This window comes from Panthera uncia, chromosome E3 (assembly GCF_023721935.1).
Source record: "Panthera uncia isolate 11264 chromosome E3, Puncia_PCG_1.0, whole genome shotgun sequence".
Lineage (NCBI taxonomy): Eukaryota > Metazoa > Chordata > Mammalia > Carnivora > Felidae > Panthera > Panthera uncia.
Window position 1 is genome coordinate 29,839,371 of NC_064815.1, and position 20,294 is coordinate 29,859,664.

The following is a 20,294-nucleotide window of genomic DNA, read 5'->3' on the forward strand; positions in this document are numbered from 1 at the left end:
AACAACAGTCCTCTTCGAATATGACTTAGAAGATGACATATCCCCCAGCTCGAATTCCGTGGACCTAAACTTAGTCACCTGGCCACTGCTGGCTGAAGCCGGGGACTCAGCTCTGCAGGGAGGCGCACAGCCGAAACTGGGTACAAGGGGGCACCGTGGTGCACTGAGCAATGCAGTCTCTCCCACAAAATGACCTCTGCAACGCGGTGCAGGTACTCCCAGCTGGGGGCTCCTTCATCCTAGCAAGAACATTTAAAAGTACAGAGTGACAGGGACACCAGCTGCTCAGTAAAGTGTGCAACTCTTGATCTCAGGGTTATGAGTTCAAGCCCCACGTTGGGCATGGAGTCTACCTAAAAAAAAAAAAAGTTAAAGTATGGAGGAACCAACAAATGGAGCAGCCACGACAATTTTATTGGAAGCTGGGTTGGGTTGAAATTGCCAGAAAAGACACAGACATCATTTAGGCACCCGAGCCGTGAAACTCTGGCTAAAACTAAACAGCATAAAACGATGAGGAGTTTTACTTCTCAGGTCCTTTAATTTTTGTTTTAATGTTTCTGGAGGAGTCCTGGGGAACAGTGTTAATCATACCAGTGGGTTCAAAACATTTATATTCAATGTTGGTTTCTGCATGGAGGCCATTCTGTGCCTGACTTTTCTCTTCATTTCAAACTCTGATTCTGTTCCCTTCTCACAGCCATTCATGCTGGTCGGTTTATGACCTTAACCACATTCCATTGTAACGTATATGGGTGTGTGTGTGTGATGTTAACGGATACAAATATTTAGTTGCGGAAATCCCTTTTCATTTTTAAAGTTCATATCCATGTTTTATCAAATGTGTTATGCACGCCACTGCTTGATCAGCGTTTTATTACCTCTTCTGGTGACCCGGACATCTCAAACATCCTGTTGACAGAATTCCCTGTGTACACATCCACGCGTGTACAGAATTTCTTGGGGATGGATAAATGTGTTAGCAGTGCCACTGCATGAGAAGGCACATCCATGAATTTTAAAGATTTTTTATTTTTATTAAATGTTTATTTTGACAGAGAAAGTTCCATAACTTTGTTAGCTGCACAGAGAGTGTGTGTGCAAGCGGGAGAGGGGCAGAGAGAGCGGGAGAGAGAGAATCCCGAGCAGATTCCGTGCTGTCAGTGCAGAGCCCGATGCGGAGCTGGAACTCCTGAACCATGAGATCATGAGCTGAGCTGAAACCAAGAGTCGGACGCTCAACTGACTGAGCTGCCCAAGTGCCCCACACACATGAATTTTAAAAGGTATTTCCAGGTCAGTTTACCTACTCCCACGGTATACAAATATTACCAATCACCATTCACATCCTTACCAGTATTTATTGTACATCACTGTCATTTTTTCCATTCTGATCAGTGTAACTTGTTTTAACTTGTGCATTCTAATGACTGATGACTCCAAGCACCGTCGTATCCCTTCTTGTGGATGTGCTGCCCTTTTCTTGCCACTTTACTGGATATCATTTGTTCTAGTTACCGGTTAAGACAGTGTTTTGCTTTACAGACCTGAGATTTTCTGGATCTTTCCCTCTGGCATCACAAAAGCCTCTCTTAATTTCATTCTTTTTTTAATTCTGAGAAACTTTTAATTCATGGGTTTTCTTCCCATCTTGTCTTTTTGAGAACCCCAGGATATGGGTGTTCTACCATCCTCTCTGTTTTATTTTTCACATCGTACCTCTTTCTTCTTGCGTCGAGGGCGAAATCATTTGCCGTTGTCCTTCAGCCCACTAACTGGCTGTTTGGCTGCATCCACTCTGCAGTTAAACTCATCTAGTGAAGCATTTGCTTCATGCCATTTATTGATGCCCTTTCCCCTTTCCCCCACCTCTTTTGGGGTAACTGTTCCTGCTTCATATAACCAATACACTTTTCTCAAGGGATGTCTAGTAAGACCATTTTGAAATCTGGATTTCTACATCCCACTAGTGGTGGAGACATACGGTGTGCTCTTGGTAAACTCCTTGTCTTCTCCCGGCATTTATTCTTGCTGAGGTGTCTGGAGATCTCGGCTAATGGAAGGAGCTGGGCAAAGGCCTAACCCCTATTGCTGTTCCTCAGGGTGGCCTCAGGAGACGTAGGTGTTACAGAAGAGAAAGCCCACCCCCAGCTAGGAGGAACCCCTTCTTGGCACATTACATGATCACCAGAAGGTCCTCCTTCATCCGGAAAAACGTGCCTACTTATGGTAATGACATGGCTGTGGAATGAGGAGGGGACGATGCAGCTCACACTGTGTCTGTCACGTCCACCCCTCATCTCAGCTGGATGGGGCTGATGCACCTGCATTCGGTCTCACAAAGGACCGTGGTGGGCAGCGATGTGCTTGGGACACTACAGTGGAGAGCAGTGTTGTGTAGTCCCCGAGTTCCCCTTGGCACCGGCCTCCCTACTGTCTCTGGCTGCTCACACCTCCCTGCCGAGAGCCACATCTGCCCCCAGGGCACCCCTGCAGTCCCTGGACGTGTGAACTGCTTGGGGTTCTCTGGCACCCCAGAGTTGGGCTTGGGAAACAAGTCGGCAGCCCATGCTACTTCATCAGTTTGGCAGGAATCACGGACTTTGTATTCAGGGAAGGGAAACACCGTTGGTTTGTGATGTCATCTCTGTGAGAAGGAAAAGGAATTTCCTTGTTTTGTTTCACTGCAGGCAGCCTGCAAAGCTGGCAGTTAGCTGGGCCACATCTGCACAAGACTGTACAGTCTTCTCTGGAGAGCCTGGATGGACAGTGCCACCAAGCTCACTGACATGGAACAAAGAAGCGGGTGACTCGGGGGCCTCCGAGGGGATAGGGCCTTGGTGTTAAAACTACGTCTTCATTTTGATCCACGTGAGAAGGAGTCAGTAAGCCATCGCTTCACTAACTCGAGGAGGATACAGAATATTGGGGGATCTCATGTGTCCACGGCCAGGAAGGGTCTGCCTTCTGCTCAGCCCCTGGAAGCCCCTCTCAGAGTTCATGATCTGCTCATACCCCAAATTATGAGGTCACTGGTACAACACCCAGGAGCTCCTGCCCCCCAACTCACCCCCAAGTCCTTCAGTCCCCCCTTCAGTCCTTACTGCAGGACAGGGAGGCTCAAGTCCCTCTAGTGCTTTCTTTATGAACCCGGGCCTGTGTCACCTTACACACTTGCCAGGGACAGTTAAAAACTTTTCATATATTGTATTCCATCAAGTCTAAAACCATTATTTTACGTGCCTCTAGAGAAGAAAAACAGTGGCATTAAAGAACATGCCACTGATCTTACTTTCAGAGATGTAATAACCTGAGAGCACGGACATGTTTGAAACTGAACAGATCACACTGCTCCCTCATCACAGAGGCAGTCCGGGACCACTTATGTGTACCAGGCTCTTTCATGCGCAGGCACTTGGTAAGAAGAATGTGGTGAACCATTGAAACTTTTTGAGTATTTTACTTAAAATGCATACTGTGTGTTTAAAGCTATAATGACAATTACGGTGGGAATCTTTGTAGGTATCATTTCCACAAATACACCATGAGTATATTTTCCTACACAAAACTATACAACCTACCAGACTTTTCATTCCTGCTATGTAGCATACTCACGATTATCTAGAAGAATGTGGAGGGAAAGTGCTAAGCAACAAAAACAGGTGGCACAAGTGACTGAAATACACAGAAAGTATGGCATTTCATCTCAGCCGTAAGGGGTCAATTATTCAAATAGAGGCTATTCGGCTAATCACTGGAAAGCAAAGGTCCTTACCCTCCACACCTATGTTGTCAACTCACACTATAGCGATGATCCATGGATAACATAAATTAACCTAAACAAAATTTGTCATGCATTGTAAAAAGGAAGGTATACCTGACACTTTATCGGGCTCTAAAGGTTCTTAGGTCAATGATGTAACAATTCAAGGAAACATACATTTAATTGTTTCAAGTTGATTTGTTGTGCTCAAACTATTTACATCCAGATTTACAGAAAGTTAAGATAAAGCTCTCTATCAGTACTTACTTCTAAATAGATGATTTACCTAAAGTCCACTTCTCAATTGCATAATTCCTACAAAGGTATAACTTTGTATCTTCAGTTATGGCTAACAGAGCAACCAAAATCAACTGGCATAAAAGTAAAGTTAGTCTACTACAGAAGAGACAGTCCAGAGGTGGCCCAGCTACATGGCTGGTTGGTTCAGTGGCTCAACGTCATCATCTAGGTCCCAGGTTCTCCCGATATTTCTGCTCGGCCATGCTTAAATTATAATCCGTATTTGAAAGACACAACCAGGCATCCCATGCAGAGAAGGCAACGTTCGACAGAAGACTCTACTTCACCCTGCATGATTCATCCCTCGAATCTTTGAAGGAATGTTTTCCAGAGGTAACCTGTCAGATCTCTCCTTTGTTCATCTGCACAGAACTGGGTCCTGTGACCACTCTAAACCAATGGCTGGCAATGAGAAAAGGATTACCATTATTAACTGAAACTAGTCAGGATCTATCCCTCATTCCATGAGGAGGAATGGATACCCAAACTCCGCCAGCAAACAGTAAGAAGTGAGTAAGAAGTGAGTGAGGGTCGTTCACCAACATCTGCCACAAACCCGTATGAAGAGTTCTTCATTCATTCAGGAAGGAGTAGAGCACAATATTTAAAAACATTATTATATCAAGTAAAAATACGGATAATTACTAAGTTACACAGTAGGTGTGCTCTGCACACTTACACATATGTAGGCATCCGAACTAAAAAAATAAGAAAACAGACCGAAAAAAAAAATTAGTACAAATGGAAATACTTTAAGTCTTTCTGTTTAACTGTAGAGAATGCAATGAGTGCTATAGGAGACTTACTACTGGAAACTTCTGGCATTAACAAAATTATCTATATGGTTTTCTATTTTATGCATAGATTTCTATCTCTTGCTGACTCAGATAAAGTTGAACACATTACAAAAACATTAGCTTCTTTATAGACGATTTAGTTCATTGACAGGGAAGAGTGGGAGAAGCAGTGTACTTCATACACGATCAGATACGAGTTCAGTGACAGTATTAGGGTACTGACGTGGTGGAGCAGTTTCAAATGGATAATCTTACCATGTCTTACAAATTATTCTACTAAGGTTACAATGGCTTTTCAAACATGATTCAAATGAACATACAATTCCTGTAATGGAGCATCCTAAAAACAAGTGGACAAACTTAAAAACTCCTCAAAAACGTAAGTCCTACATTCCCAGGAACACTCACGTACGAGCGACAGTTGCGATGCTACAGTCTTGATCACTACCTGCTGATTTGACAGCTTCTGTTTGCACAAGTATCTTTACTCACAACAGTTATTCAAGTTCCAAGAAGCTTGTTACTACATCACAAACATTTAATAGTAATAATTTCCAAAGGAGTATGTTTTCCACCTTCGTTAAATTGAGAGATTTTCCCTTGGTATGAATTCCCTGATATGTGAAACAGTTTGAGTCCACGGTGAAGTTCATACACATCCTACATATTTATAAACATTTACTTCTGTACAGTCTGGTATCCGACGAGTCCTTGTTACAACTGTGGTCTTGTTACAACTGTGGTCTCTACCCTGTGAACTCTCAGATTTCAAGTCTGACTAACACAAAGGCTCATTCGTGTGCATCACCCGTGTGAACTCTGAGGGACGACGGCAGGAGCTGCCTGCTCACCACGCTGAGAGGGTTCTTGGACTTCAGAGAAGCCTTCCCACATCCAGTACGTTCACACTCCCTCTCCTGTGAATTCTCTGATGGCTATTGAAGGCTGACTTGTGGTAGAATTTTTTCCCACACTCGTTACATTCGTAGGGCTTCTCTCCAGAATGAGTCCTGTAGTGCACGGTGAGGTAGGACATCCGAGAGAAGGCTTTTCCACATTCGTTACATTCAAAGGGCTTTTCTCCCGAGTGGATGCGATGGTGGATGGTGAGATAGGACATCTGGGAGAAGAACTTCCCACATTCGTAACACTCATAGGCTTTCTCTCCCGTGTGTGTCCTCTGATGTCTATTGAGGGCTGAATTCTGGCAGAAGGTTTTCCCACACTCGTTACATTCATACGGTTTCTCTCCTGAATGGATCCGATGGTGGATGGTGAGGTACGACATCTGAGAGAAGAACTTCCCACATATGTAACACTCGTAGGGCTTCTCTCCTTTATGGATTCTCCGGTGCCTGCAAAGGGCCGAGTTCTGGTAGAAGGTCTTCCCACACTCGTTACATTCGTAGGGCTTCACTCCTGAATGAGTCCTGTGGTGGATGGTGAGGTACGACAGCTGAGAGAAGAGCTTCCCGCACTCGTTACATTCGTAGGGCTTCTCCCCGGTGTGCACTCGTTGATGCCGCATGAGGGCGGAGTTCAGGTAAAAGGTCTTCCCGCACTCATTACATTCGTAGGGCTTCTCTCCCGAGTGAGTCCTGTAGTGCACGGTGAGATAGGACAGCCGAGAGAAGAACTTCCCGCACTCGTTACATTCGTAGGGCTTCTCCCCGGTGTGCGTGCGCTGGTGTGTGGTGAGAGTAGACTTGCGGCAGAAGCACTTCCCGCACTCGTTACACTTATAGAGTTTCACGCCCGTGTGAATCTTCTGGTGGTCGTTCAGCGCTGACTTCTGGGAGAAGGTTTTCCCACAGTCGTGACAGACATAGGGTCTCTCTCCTGAATGTGTTCTCTGGTGCTGTGTGAGGTGGGTCTTCTGGCAGAAGGATTTCCCACAGTAACTACATTCGTAGGGCTTCTCTCCTGAGTGAGTTCTCTGATGCTGAATGAGGTGCAACTTCTGGTAGAAGGTTTTCCCACATTCGTTACATTCGTAGGGCTTCTCCCCTGTGTGTGTGCGCTGATGGACGGTGAGGGTTCCCTTCTGGCAGAAGGATTTCCCACACTGATTACATTCATAAGGTTTCTCTCCTGTGTGAGTCCTCTGGTGTATGATAAACTTTGACTTTTTACAGAAGGATTTCCCACATGCACTGCATTCGTAGGGCTTCATTTCCATGTGAGACCTCTGGTGGACACTGAGGTTGGACATTTGAAGGAAGGCTATTTCGGATTCATTCCACTTATAGGGCTTCTCCTCCATATGATTAGCAAAACCTGGATCCTTCTGAAAGGCTTTCTGGCATTCAATATATTCGAAGGGTTTCCCCAAAATATGAATGTTCTGATAAATACTTTCTTCGTTTAGACTATAAGCTCCCCCACTTTGATTAAATTCGTAAGATTGGTCTCCTGGATGAGTTTTCTCAAGCTTCACACGGGGAAACGGTTTCCCACACGCACCACATTCGTCAGGCTTCCTTCTTGCATAGCTGCCATCACTACTGATATATTCTGAAATGGACTTCAAACTCTTTTCACATGAGCCACACTTATAGGACATTTTCCTTGAAGGAATGGGGTTCGTTTCCACATTTAAAGTCTTACCGAGAACATTACCTCTCTCTTCAGTCGGGGTTTTGTTGACGGACACAGCTTGCCTTGAATGTTTGCCTTCATTCTCCTGGACCCTTTCAACCAGGTCATCGGCTTTCCAGACTTCTTCTAAAAAGAGGCAAAATTAACAACATTTCGTGTATCTCCTACATTAAGACATGGAATGTGACTTACATGTAAGCATTTCATCGTGGTGTAGATGCCAGCTCCATGGGCAGATGTAAATATTTCCAAGTGTACTTCTTTTCCCTACCCTCATGGTTTGGGGTAAACGCATGCATGCGCACATACACACATACCTCTGAGGTCAGGAAAGGGGAAAAGCTCAAGCACCTTTGATCTTTGCTGCTTTATAAGCTTTTGTTCAAAACTGGGTAGAGAAGGTGAAATGTAAACAGAGCAGGGATGGGAAGACAAGGGATGGTGGATGAGCAGCTGACAGGCAGATACGAAAGGACTCACACAGCAAACGGGGATGAATGAGGAGTGCTACCAGGCAAGCTGGGGTGCACAGATGCCTCAGGAAGCAGTGGGGGAGGGGAGGAGCCCAGCACTTTGTGCCACACCGTTTCCCATCAAGTTGGGGGGAGATGATCACAGGCTCAGGCACCATCGCTTTTTACTGAGATTTCTGTGACAGCATTTTGACCAGCCTAGATCCTTCCACACTACTTTCCTTCGTTTCAGCTTCCGCACAGTGGGGCCAAATCAGCGTGCGCCCAAACCTTCTTGTGTTTAGAGTAACATCCCTCTGGTTCTGTTTCACTTGAAAGGCGAGTCCCAGGAACTCGGAGCATGCCAGCCCTTCAGAAGTTTAAGATTTCGTGAACACTCTATTGATACTATGATTTACACTGAACTGATTCTGACCATGAAACTCTATTTGTTCTTATTTGGATGGTGCAGCATGCACTGTGGCTGGGCGACCAGCAAGTACTTAAGTCACCTGTGATTCAGGATCATCCAGGGGTGAGACGGAGACAACGGTACCTACTTTATCAGGCTGCCGTGAGATTACATACATAAACTCATAAAGTGCTCAGAACAGCATCTGGCACAAAACACATGCTCTGTGAGTTTCGCAACTATTTTTCCCATTTTCAGACTCCTGGCGATTTCCTTAAACCAGCCTTGCCTCTGACATACCACACTGTCCCTTAATTCTGAATGTGAATAGGCTTTGCCACTCGTGACTTTCATTTGGTTTCATTTACAAACCTTAAAAATCAGATTCCCCAAACTGTTCCTCAAACAGTGACCTTTATTTTTACTTATCTTAACAAGTTTTTGGATGAACTTGACGGCCGTGCTTGCTGTCATCTACATCAGATGAAACCGTACCAGCCTTGTCCTCCAAAACCTACAATTCCCTGAGTGCACTGCCAAAACATCAACAGGTAAAACGAGGGAAAAAGTCTGACAGAGAATACTTTTTGCCCGGATTCACAGTGTGATTCCACCCTGGGTTTATACCAGCCTACGAAGAATTTCTGCCCCAGGGAAACCAAGCTATTTGCTAGACAAGAGGTGGCAGATGATCCATCCCAGGGCGGTTAGGTGTGGCGGAGGGGGCCTGACCCTCCATCCCAGGCACCATGTGCTTCTGAGACAGCTATGGTGTGCCAACAGTGCCCAGCTCCTTTCAACCACAAGTCTCAGCTTCTATTGCTTTATTCAGTCTGCTTGGCTTCCAGCCTTGATCTACTCAAGACCTGTCTTTCAGAGAGTTCCATGCTTTAAAAAAACAAACAACGGGGCGCCTGGGTGGCTCAGTCGGTTAAGCATCCGACTTCAGCTCAGGTCATGATCTCGTGGTTGGTGGGTTCGAGCCCCACGTCGGGCTCTGTGCTGACGGCTCAGAGCCTGGAGCCTGCTTCCGATTCTGTGTCTCCCTCTCTCTGACCCTCTGTCGCTCAGGCTGTCTCTGTCTCTCAAAAATGAATAAACACTAAAAAAAATTTTTTTTAATAAAACAAACAAAATCTTCTCAAGTCCTTTCTCACCTCAATTAGATCCATTTCCCCTTAAAGTTGAAAATAACTACTCCCCATAGAAGGGCTTAAGCACGGTGGTTCAGCCTGGAACATTAACATTCCACGTGAAATGCTGAGGGCCTCTTTGTTTCTTTTAAGTAGGCTCTGTGCCCAGTGTGGGGCTTGAACTCATGAACCTGAGATTAAGAGTCGTGTGCTCTACCGACTGAGTCAGCCAAGCGCCCCTGAAATGCTGAGTTGTAAATTATACCAAGCAACTCTCTTTTCTTAACCAAATCCTGTCTCTTAGAAAGTATGACTACTCACTATTTCCTCTGAACCCCTGAACTGAAATCAGAGCTGTTGCTTTTGATCTGAAACCTCTGGGTATCTTTCAAGCACCTGCAGAATAAATGGGGATGTGACCCAGGTATGAATATTTAGCACCGCTTATCAATTACTTCTCAATAGATGGACAAGAAAGTTCTTTCACCTACTGGACTCCACACATACTCAATGTGGACTACATGTTACATACTTTGGCAAGGAGAACATGCCCTTTTCTTTATAGGATTATAATTTCGGAAAGAAAGAAGTCAAGCAAAATATATATAATATCAAGTAAGATTACTTGATCAGACCTAACTTTTTTCAAGGTATGGCCCTGAGGCAGAATCACCTTGAGACAAGGAAGAGACCGAAATAATAATAAGAGCTGGAAGGAAAAGCTTCAAGGAGGGGCAGAAAACCTGGGCCCTGTGCTCAGTTATCTGGAAGAATGTGCTGTTATCTGGCAAACAGAGCACTCCCCTCTGAATTAAAGCAAAAGGGACAATAACCACACGAACAGAAGACATTTAGGAGGACCCAGTGGATTTAGCAAGAGTTCTGGGAAACGACAGAAAATTAATTTTCCAGGCACCACAGGGAAGACGAGGAATTTACACTTCCTTTCAGTAGCAGCAGGGAAACCCCTGAAGGCTCATCCTGGAAGACCAGTGATAAGATCAACTGGAAATTTCCAGGAATGCATCTTGCAAGTGCACGTAGCACGAGGGACCACTGGGCTGCTACCACAGGAGATTGGACAGGAGGACAGGGATGGTAAAGGATAAAACAAACAGGCAAACAACAACCCTAATGGCAGGAGGAGAAGCCCTTTGAAGAACTCAGGAAGCAGAACCCAGCAAAGGGGGAAGCAGAGCCTTCAGAGACATTTCTGGAGCATGGAGGGAAAGGAATCATAACTCATTCCCGTGCACCACACTCACTGAGCACCCACTAGGACAGGACAGCACAGTGAGTAAGGGACAAGATGGACATGCGTGTCTGGGGCAGACAGGAGGCCCAGACACTGCTGTCACCCAGCTCAAGAAGGGTTGGATCTCGGGACAGATGAGCAGCACACAGGCGCACCAACGGCACAGGTGCACCAAAGTCACTGGCTCAGGCACAGGATAGGGGTTTGGAATCTGACCTCAGTAAAGGGAGACACGAAACTGGGGACAGAGACCTGTCTGAGGCATCTCAACAGAAAAGAGGAAGAAGTAAGGAAGGTGGCAAGAAACCTACGAGTCCTGTCAGTTACTTTTTCATGACAGACACGAATGCCTAAAACCTGAAAGAAGCCATGATAACGGGCGACTGCAAATGCCATGGAGCAAGCAAGACCCGAGGCTCAGCAGGGAGAAGGGAGCCACGGGGTCTGGGCTCCGGGGAGAGGCAAAGCACGGAAAAGCTCTGCAAACACAGGTTCTCATGGGGAAGGAGGAAGGCTCCGGGAGTGAGGCGTGGGTAGCTAGAGCACACACACAACTGTCTGTAGTCCCTTCTACAGGCTCAGGACCTTGAGAGATTCCTGGGGAAAAACACTTCCGAGTTACCAGTCTCCGCACTGCCTGCACTAACACACCTGGGTAACTGTGTGGTAGGAATTCTCCTTCTACTATCCATGGCTCTTCTCCTTGTTCCAACTTGATGATAACTTCCGGTTTGATAATGTGACAGCCTGTTAATAGAAATGAGAGAGAACTTGAGCCTCACTGCTGGGCTGCCGGGTCTCTCATCGTCTGAGAACGGTGCTGCCTTATGAGCTGCACCACAATCAGAGCCTTGCACTGGGGAGGTGAAGACCAAAGGCCCTGCCTGGTGCCCAAAACAGACCACTCACATTTGTCCCATCAAATTCAAAGTTACAGTCGGTACATCTGAGGGAAATCCCATGTATCTTAGCAATCGAGAGAGCCGGCTCTCCTCACCCACAGAGACGAGGTGGCTGTAGTTCTCCAGCATCACATCCCGGTAGGTGGTCTTCTGCTCAGGGTCCAGATACTGCCACTCCTCCTGGGTGAAGTCCACGGCCACGTCCCTGAATGACACTGGCCCCTGTAATGGTACCGTGATCGGAACCAGATGAGGTAGAGAAGGCATACGGGATAAGAGCTTACCAAACTCACTGGTCAAGTGAACTACAAACACTGTTATCTCCTTTATCATGGAAAGAAAATAAATCAGAAATACACTAGGATGAACTCATTCGGTAGTCACCAAAAAAAGAAAATACCATCTTGCACTGTGAGCCATGGACAGTCCTGGCTGCTGGGGACACGAAGACCAGCAGACACAGCCCCTGTGCCAAGGGGCACAGGCCTGAGAGGCACTCAGAGAAATGCAGGGTGCGCTTTGCTCCTTTTTGCTTCCAGAACATTACTGATGTTGGCTCTCCTTTGACCTCCCCTGCTGACTCCCTTCTGTCTCCTTTGCTGGCTCCCCTGTTCTCTAAAACATCCTGAAGTTGGAGGGCCTGGGGCTCCGTTTTTGGTCTTTCACACTTTGCTATCTGCAACCTGCTGTGAGTATGTCAGCGTTTCACAAACCTTTACCACCAGGCCAGACCTCTCTCCTAAACTCCAGACACGTGTCCCAGATCCAAACACAACAGCCTGAAATTCAACTACTGTTCTCAGTCAACCTGATCTTCCTGTGCATGGAAGGAGCTGATCTGTGATATTTGCCACAACTGGCAAAGGAAGAAGCCAGGCAACACACATCCTTGTTGTGTGTGTGTGTGTTTTTTTTTTTTTAAATGTTTTTTTATTTATTTTGAGAGAGAGAGAAAGTAAGTGAGCAGGGGAAGGGGAGAGGGAGAGAGAATCCCAAGCAGGCTCCACGCTGTCAGCGCAGAGCCTGACGTGGGACTCAATCTCACAAACTGTGAGATCTTGACCTGAGCCGAAATCAAGAGTCATACACTCAACCAACTGAGCCTCGCAGGCACCCTGTGAGTTGTGTATTTTATCGCAAGGTATGTCTAGCAGGCCTGACCATGGCTGCCACGTAAACTGTCAGCGATAGCTTGTTCAATTGTCCCTAATTCCTAGCTGGGAAGCTCGGAAGGAATCCCCTTTCTGCCCATTTACACATTCCAGGGGAGCCGGAGCTTGGTCCCAAGGAGGGGCAAACAGACCCAGAGACTGCCCAAGCCAAACCTTTAAATATGGATCTTCTGAATAAACTGTTCCCACTCAAATACACCAGTCATTACAACCATCCCTCAGTATCACTAATTCTGAAATAAAGGTAACAATGGTACCTGTCAAGTATCATAATACCAGCATCAAAAGGGCTAATCCATGGAAAGCCCTGAACTAAGTTCTCTGGACATAATGACACCTCAGGTTACTGTTGATTATCCATTATGTATCTTATCACTCTTTCCAAATAAGGACAAAAATTAACCAGAAAACACAGAAATAAATTTAAACAACTAAAGCCAATGAGGCTGTCAGATTTATGCAGTTGCCAAGGAGGGATTATAAAACAGTGCCACTACATTAAAAGCAAAAAGGCTCCAGTGATCTGACAAGGCATGTAAGGAGTGGTGTGGAAGGAGAAGGCTGTGTCCTGCTCAGGGGCCACTTGAGAGAATGACAAACTCCTGACATTGACTGAAAATCTAAAATATTTAACATGTAACGATCAAAGAGTGCAGGACGCATCCTGTTGGCAAGATTCCCTGAGACACCTGGTCACCTGAACCTGTTATTCTCCCAGGCTCCAGGTACGGGGACACCAGGGACCAGGTAAAGGTGTTCAGGTCCGAGCACCAACTGCTGACAGGGCACTGGGTGCTGTAAGAGGTGGTTCCCACCCAGGCCAGACTAATCTGTGTGCAGAACTGCCCAGGCCCGGTCTGTGAGGAGACAGTCCTGGAGATACAGTAAGGAGGTATTCCAGAAGCTCTGCCCGGCCTTCATTCAGACACCTCCAGCCACAACTGCAGCCGCCCTCATGAAGATCGGCATCCAGAAGTTCACGTGTCAAAAGTTATTACCAAAAGCAAAAGAGCAAGTGATTGAAACAGGACGTAGTTTCATTTCAATGAATAAATAGAACAATGTACATCTTATTCTAACTTCTGGCTTTGCATGTGTAATTTCACAAAATGTGCAATTTGCGCGGACTTTTTTAATGCTTGCATTTTGGTCTTATTGGGGGGGAAAGCACACTAAGAAAAATATTACAATTTTTGTCGTTTGTAATGCACGTAAAATAATTGCAGTGATGCTCCTTAAAAAGAGCATTATCGTGAATGTTCCAAACTGAATTTTTTCTTTGCTGACGGGTTTGAGTAGTTTGCCCAAGTTCACGTTTATGTGAAAAGGGAGAAAACTACACTGTTCTTTCCCCAGCTTCAAGCAAGCAGCTTTACAAAAGCATTTTAAACTCAGGGAAAATGGGTTTCAGAAAACCTGGTTAACAAATTAAGAAACCAGTCAGAACTGCACTTAGGGATTTTAGGTCAGTTTCAAAAGGGAACAACCTTTGCTGTCTTAACACTCAGTACAGCTCATATTCCAGAGATGGCTTTGTAATCAAGAATGCAGGGCTGGCTACAGAGTCTCACACAAGCCAGACCATCAGACATGAGGGTAAGAACACCCTGTGAACATCTCAAGCTGCTATGTTGTCAGAAGGTTTCTGATGCAGACAGCGCTGCTCTCTCCCCTGGTGTGGGGGAGCGAGAACAGGTTTTCTTTACCTTTCTGAGACTCCTTTCAGCAGTGGCTAGAAGGGCACAGCACTGGCATTCCATCAGTAAAGACTGACAGAGAAAGAGACCCCCCTCAGAGGATTGCAGACAAAGACCCAAGTGCAAAATGACTTTACAAGGGGCCCTTGTGTGTCACAGCCACCTCCGCGTGTCACAGAGCTCACATGCCTTGCTGGGGCCCAAACAACAGAGAACAGCGAGAGCCTACTGGGGCAGGAAGACTGCAGTCCAAGGGTCCCCACTAAGCCAGACTCCTCTTGAACATCCAGGAAAAAGAAAGACATTCTCAGACATGTGAGGCCTGCAGAGTCAGGAAGTCAGTACACCAGCCCGCGGCCCGTCCAAGGACAGCAACTACGACTGTCATCCAGAGCCAGGAGAGGAAAACCAAGAACGCACAGAAATAAGAGGGAAACACCATGAAGTCCTCCCCACTCACCACCGTGGACCGTCTACTAACGAAGTGGCAGCTCCAGTGCTGACTGCTGAGAGCGCTCTGGAACTAGGAGTCCTACCCACACAAATTTTGAGAAATTTAAAAAATGTACAGTATTCAACTCGTCAAAATGAAAACATTACAGGACTATATAGTAAGGCTGGAAAATAAAGTAAAAAGACAAATAAGCTTGGAAGAAAATGTTTACTAACATGATCCAAACAGACAAAATGTGAAACAATTAAGACTCCTTTGTAAGTCAAGAAGAAAAGCACAACAAACAAGATAGTATAGGAACAGAGAGACTAGCAGTGGATGCGAACAGGCATTTCACATAAAACCAGAAACAGGCCAGTCTGAAAAAGCTACAGGCTGTATGACTCCCAACAGTAGCTGACCACTGAATGATGCGGGGGTGAGGGACACTGACCACCCCCCCACAGTTGAAAGTCCACATATAACTTTGGACTTCTGTCAAACTAACTACTAATGGCATGCTGCTGACCAGAAGCCTTACTGATAACCTCAACAGTCGATTAACACGTGTTTTTTACATTATGTGAATGCCAGACTGCATTTTTACAATGAAAAAATACAGAAAATATCAAGAAAATCATGAGGAAGATACCTTTATGGTCCCATGCTGTATCTATTGAAAAATATCCATGGATAAGCAAACCCAAACAGTTCAGACCCGTGTTGTGCAAAGGTCACCTGTATGTGAAATCCTGACAAGGGCAAAACCATACACACAGCATAGAGGCTCGTAATTGCCAGAGACTGGGGGAGGAAAGAATGAACATGTGGTGCCCAGGGAACTTTCAGGGCAGTAAACCTGTTCTGTATGATATTGTCACAGTGGACATACGCCATCTTACAGACGTCAAAACCTGAACCATACAAGGAGCAAACTAACATCAACTCTGGACTTCAGATAATAATGTATCAACACTGGCCCATCCACTGAAACAGTGTACCACACTAATGTAAGATGTTAATAACAAGGGAATCTGAGACATGGAGGAGTGATGGGATCTCTGTACTGTCTGCTTAAATTTCAGATGAACCTAAACTGCTCTAAAAATGACCTACTGTGGGACGCCTGGTGGCTCACTTGGTTGAACGTCCAACTCTTGATTTCAGCTCAGGTCATGACCCCAGGGTCATGGGATTGAGCCCCATGTCGGGGCTCAATGTGGAGCCTGCTAGAGATTCTCTCTCTCTCTTTCTCTCTCTTTACCCCTCTCCCCTGCTAGAGCTCCCTTGCTCGCTTGCTCTCTCTCTCTAAAACAAACAAAAAAAGAATATAACAGGAATAATATGAACAAGCAAATGTGGTAACAGACAATGAAGAAAGATTAGAAAGAATCCCATTTTTCTGGATTCAGTGACAGGCTGCTCAGTAGAACAAAGAGCCGACAGGGACGAGAGCAGAAGGCATAGGTGGGGGCTACAAATAATTACTATTAACCTGAGGTGTCCTTTGGACAACCTCCATGGAAACGCTGGTAGGTGGCTGGGCAGAGGCATCTGGTCCATGTGGAAGAATGGACAGAGTGGGCAGTTCAGAGCACAGGAGGGTTAAGTCAGACAGGTATGAAGGTCGTGAGCCAGGGATGGAAAAAACAGCACATGAACAGGGCAGATCAGTCAGGAAGAGAGTAGAAGAGGTTTGTCATAGAACCAACAGAGCAGACCCTGCAGATGGAAAGCCAGCAGAGCAGTCCAAGGCAAGGACTGGCAAATTGCTGGCTTTGTACATTAGCTCATGGGTAACCTTTACTGGGGCAGGTTCTGGGGACAGGCAGGGACAGAACCAAGACTGCAGGAGAAAACATGAAGAGGAACTAAGCAATCTTTGACAGAGACATGACAGCACAGTCTGAGATGCACACCAGATAGGCTAGCATAGAAAAATATTTAGCAAGACTTACTGGAGGGTGAGAAGGCCATTCCTCCAGAGTATCCTCATTTTACCCCTGGATCAAGCAGTAAAAACAATATATCTATGGAATGATGTTGTAGTTTCCAGAAAAATTATATGCACTAGGTGATCCCTGGACCAGTACGTCTCAGCTTACAGGAGGCACAAGTAAGGCACCAACAGCCATGGTTTAGGGGCTGCCATTTAGGGAGACTGGTCACAATTAAAGTGAGATGGTCAAAGAAACTGCAAAACCCTCGAGAAAACAAACCTGTTTCTCAACAGGTCAGTGTCAGTCCAGTAACGAATGGCATTTGTCATTTTTTTCAATGAATGTCAAGCAGACCAAGGAGGCCCTGCACTTTGGCTTTCAAGGCTCTGAAGGATCGTGCTATCTACACATGTGAACATGACAGAAATGCTTGCTGCCACTCTGGTACTCCGTGTCTGACCAATCATATCTCTTCTCTATCTCTACCTTCCCCTTTAAAGTCTAAACTATTCATTTCCTAGGGGATATTACAAAAGGAAGTGGGGAATAAATACATTAAACAGAAACACTTACCACAGATCTACTCATCTTCTGCTCCTCTTGTAAAAACACGGGCAACAGTGAAAGTAGGGGCAGACCTGGGGAAAGAAAAGAGAAGCGATGAAGGTGTATGTGATCTCCACTGCCAAGAAAGTGCTCTCCTGGAAAGTTCCATGGAAGAAACCTGTGGGGGAACTGTCCCTTTAAATCTTCAGAAGTTAACTGGAAGAATAAGGAGGGAGCACCCACCTGTCTGCAACTGGCACCTGACTATATGGTCACTGAGTGGATGTGTTTCTCATTAGAGAATGAACACTATCCTATTGAGATAAACCTCCATCATTCAAAAGAAGATACAAAAAGAAATTCTGTTACAGTCATCTATTTTCTAGCCATGCTTTTAACTACTTAAGATCAGAACAGGATGCAGGATGGTCTGAGTAAAAAGATGTGCACCGGCATGGCTGTCTTTAAATCATTTGTAGACACTTGAACGTGCTACTCAAAAGGATCTTTTGTTAACTTACTTTGACTTAAAATGTAACAGAGTGGACAGCACACTGGCCGAGGAGTTGAGTCGCATCCACAATCCCACCCATAGACTCGGTCACCCTGCAAGAGCCACCTCCCTTCTCAGGCCCAACCTCCTCCTCTGTCACCCCAGCGGCCGCGGCGGCAGCAGCAGCAAACCCTCGCAGGCTTGTCCTGCACTACACTGGCGGATGCCACAGGGCAGAGCCCAGCGCGGTCGGCACACACTTAGAGCACACAGCACAGGTGCTCAGGGACGCTTAGAGACCCGCTTGGAAGCCGGAGACGGAGGCACGGGGAGCAAGGGGTATTGGGACTGGAGAACGGAGCGGACACAGAACGTCCGCAGCCCACGCGGGGACCCCCTGCGCTCCCAGGAAACCTGGGCCCCGCGAGTCCCGGGGAGAGCCCATCCCTCCCGGCCGCCGCTCGCGCCCTCGGTTTGCGGCGCGGCCCACAAGATGCACAACCGCCTGGAGACCCGAAAGCCCACGACCTACCTCGTCGGGACCTGCCGAGCTGCCCCGAGGCTCCCGAGGGCTCCGGAGCTGGCGCGGCGCCTCCCGGGGCCGCCGTTCCCGAGGAGCCGGATCTGGGCCTCCGGGACAAGTTCACTTCGGGCCGAAGACCCTCTCGGGGCCCAAATCGGCCGCCTGGGGCCTCGCCGTCCCGCGAGCCTCGGCCGGGCCGCCGCGGGTGCAAACGGGCCGGGCCCGATCTCAACGCTCTGCGCCGCAGCCGCCGCCCGCCCGGCCACTCCGGCCCAGCCCGCGGGCTCCGGGGCTCGCGCTTGGGGGTCTCCGCTCGAGACTCCGCCGGGCCCGCACAGCTCTGCGCCCGCTGGGTGCCGGCCCGGACGGACGGCGTGCAGCCCCGCAGGCCCAGGGTTCCTTGCCCGCCTGAGGCCGAAGCCTGGGAAGCACGGCCAGCGGTGACCTGGGCACGGACAGGAAGCGAGAGCGGCGCGGCGGCACGGCGCGTGCGCGAACACGCACATTGGACGAGCTGCACATGCGCAGGACGACGCCGGCGGTGCGCCTGACAGAGCCCACCTCGGGAGCGGGACCAATACCCGGACTCTTTTTCCCGTAAGTCTAAGCGCCCACACGTTAGGGGACGTCTCAGAAATCCCCACCTCATCTAGCATGCAAGTCGCTGTAAAGGGTATGTGGCTGCATGTTACCGGAAAAGCTGAGAGGATGGGAGTAGCTGAAGAGACAGGGGCCTTTGAGTTGCCTGCTGGACCCTCCCTGTGTCACTCCTACCTTTTTCTTTTATAGTTTTCTCAGTGTTTTGTCTTTACAAAGCGACCACTCCTTGTTTGTCACTGAGTCAGTCCTTTCAGACCCCGGAGACAGTTCCTTTTGCCACAGCCACCGTAGCCTAGCTGCTCTGACTCTTCGTTCTTCTTTTTCTACCTGTTCCTGACTTTCCCACCATTGAGAACCACACATGCTTGTGACATCAGCTCACATTTCCGAAGCAGCTTCCAGATTCTTAGTCCTTCTCAGCCTTCGGTTGCCTCCAGCATCTCCCACTTTCTCAGCTGGTCCACCTCTTTGTCCTCCAAATTTCTTAAGCCTCACCCCCTTCTCAGTGGCATTGCCCCTCCCACCCCCCACCCCTCTTCAACTGGATCAGTCCTGATTCCAGGTTCTTTAGGTGTCTTGGCTGAAACCATGGTGCTCTGCACCATGCTCTCTGTTTCCCAAACACTCCCGAATCTCACCCTGTCATCAGTTACCTGACCATCTGTTTTCTTGCCTGTTTGTTATTGCTTTATTGTTTGAATCCATTGTCCTGTTTCTTGTGTCTCTTCATTCAGCTGTTTCATTTTAGCGATTTCCTAATCTGCCCTCACCTACCATCCTGCAGAGACCTAGAGCTTCTTAAATATATGTTTTAATTCCTAGGTGTCTCATAAGTTATATCTGTTTCCAAGCTGTTCCTGTCAGACTGTTTCTCCTCTTTGTTTCCATGTCTGGTGAATCTAGTCTTTCTGCTGCCGTCAGTCCACCAACTGCATCCGACGTCTGAATGCTGTCCCTCTCCTAGAGCTGCTGTAATTTGATGCTGTTGTCCTTGTGGCTCTTCTTGCCTTGGTGGTTTCACTTTCTGAAATTGCTCCATGCTTATTAGCTGATCTCATTTACCAGCACTGCACCCCCACCCCACACATTTTTTCTTTGGCCTCTCTTTATTCAGTTGCTCACTGTCATTAGCTGCTCCTATATAGACAACTACATGCATCTCCTAATTTCTCATGTCTCCTAAGATATCCCAAATCCCTGTGAGTACCCCATTATTTCAATCCTTATTTCTTCAGTGTCTCAAATATCTCCCATGATATATCTGTCCTAAAATGTTTA

The 20,294-nt window shown here is 47.1% G+C and overlaps 1 protein-coding gene across 1 annotated transcript; it reads right to left on the reverse strand.

Moving 5' to 3' along the window:
• Positions 1 to 1,341: 1,341 nt before the first annotated feature.
• On the reverse strand, positions 1,342 to 18,502 carry ZNF12 (zinc finger protein 12). The gene is made up of 5 exons (XM_049638963.1): positions 18,426 to 18,502; positions 17,428 to 17,492; positions 11,708 to 11,834; positions 11,362 to 11,457; positions 1,342 to 7,584 (listed from the first exon to the last, which is right to left on the reverse strand). The coding sequence occupies exons 2-5, from the start codon at positions 17,440 to 17,442 to the stop codon at positions 5,735 to 5,737; spliced, it is 2,088 nt and encodes a 695-aa protein (XP_049494920.1). The 5' UTR covers positions 17,443 to 17,492; positions 18,426 to 18,502; the 3' UTR covers positions 1,342 to 5,734.
• Positions 18,503 to 20,294: the final 1,792 nt, after the last annotated feature.

Coding starts and splice junctions, on each gene's coding strand:
- ZNF12 (XM_049638963.1), bottom strand. Junction 11,458..11,707: donor CAGCCACCTCGTCTCTGTGG/GTGAGGAGAGCC, acceptor TTCTATTAACAG/GCTGTCACATTATCAAACCG. Junction 7,585..11,361: donor CCTACCACACAGTTACCCAG/GTGTGTTAGTGC, acceptor GCCTCTTTTTAG/AAGAAGTCTGGAAAGCCGAT.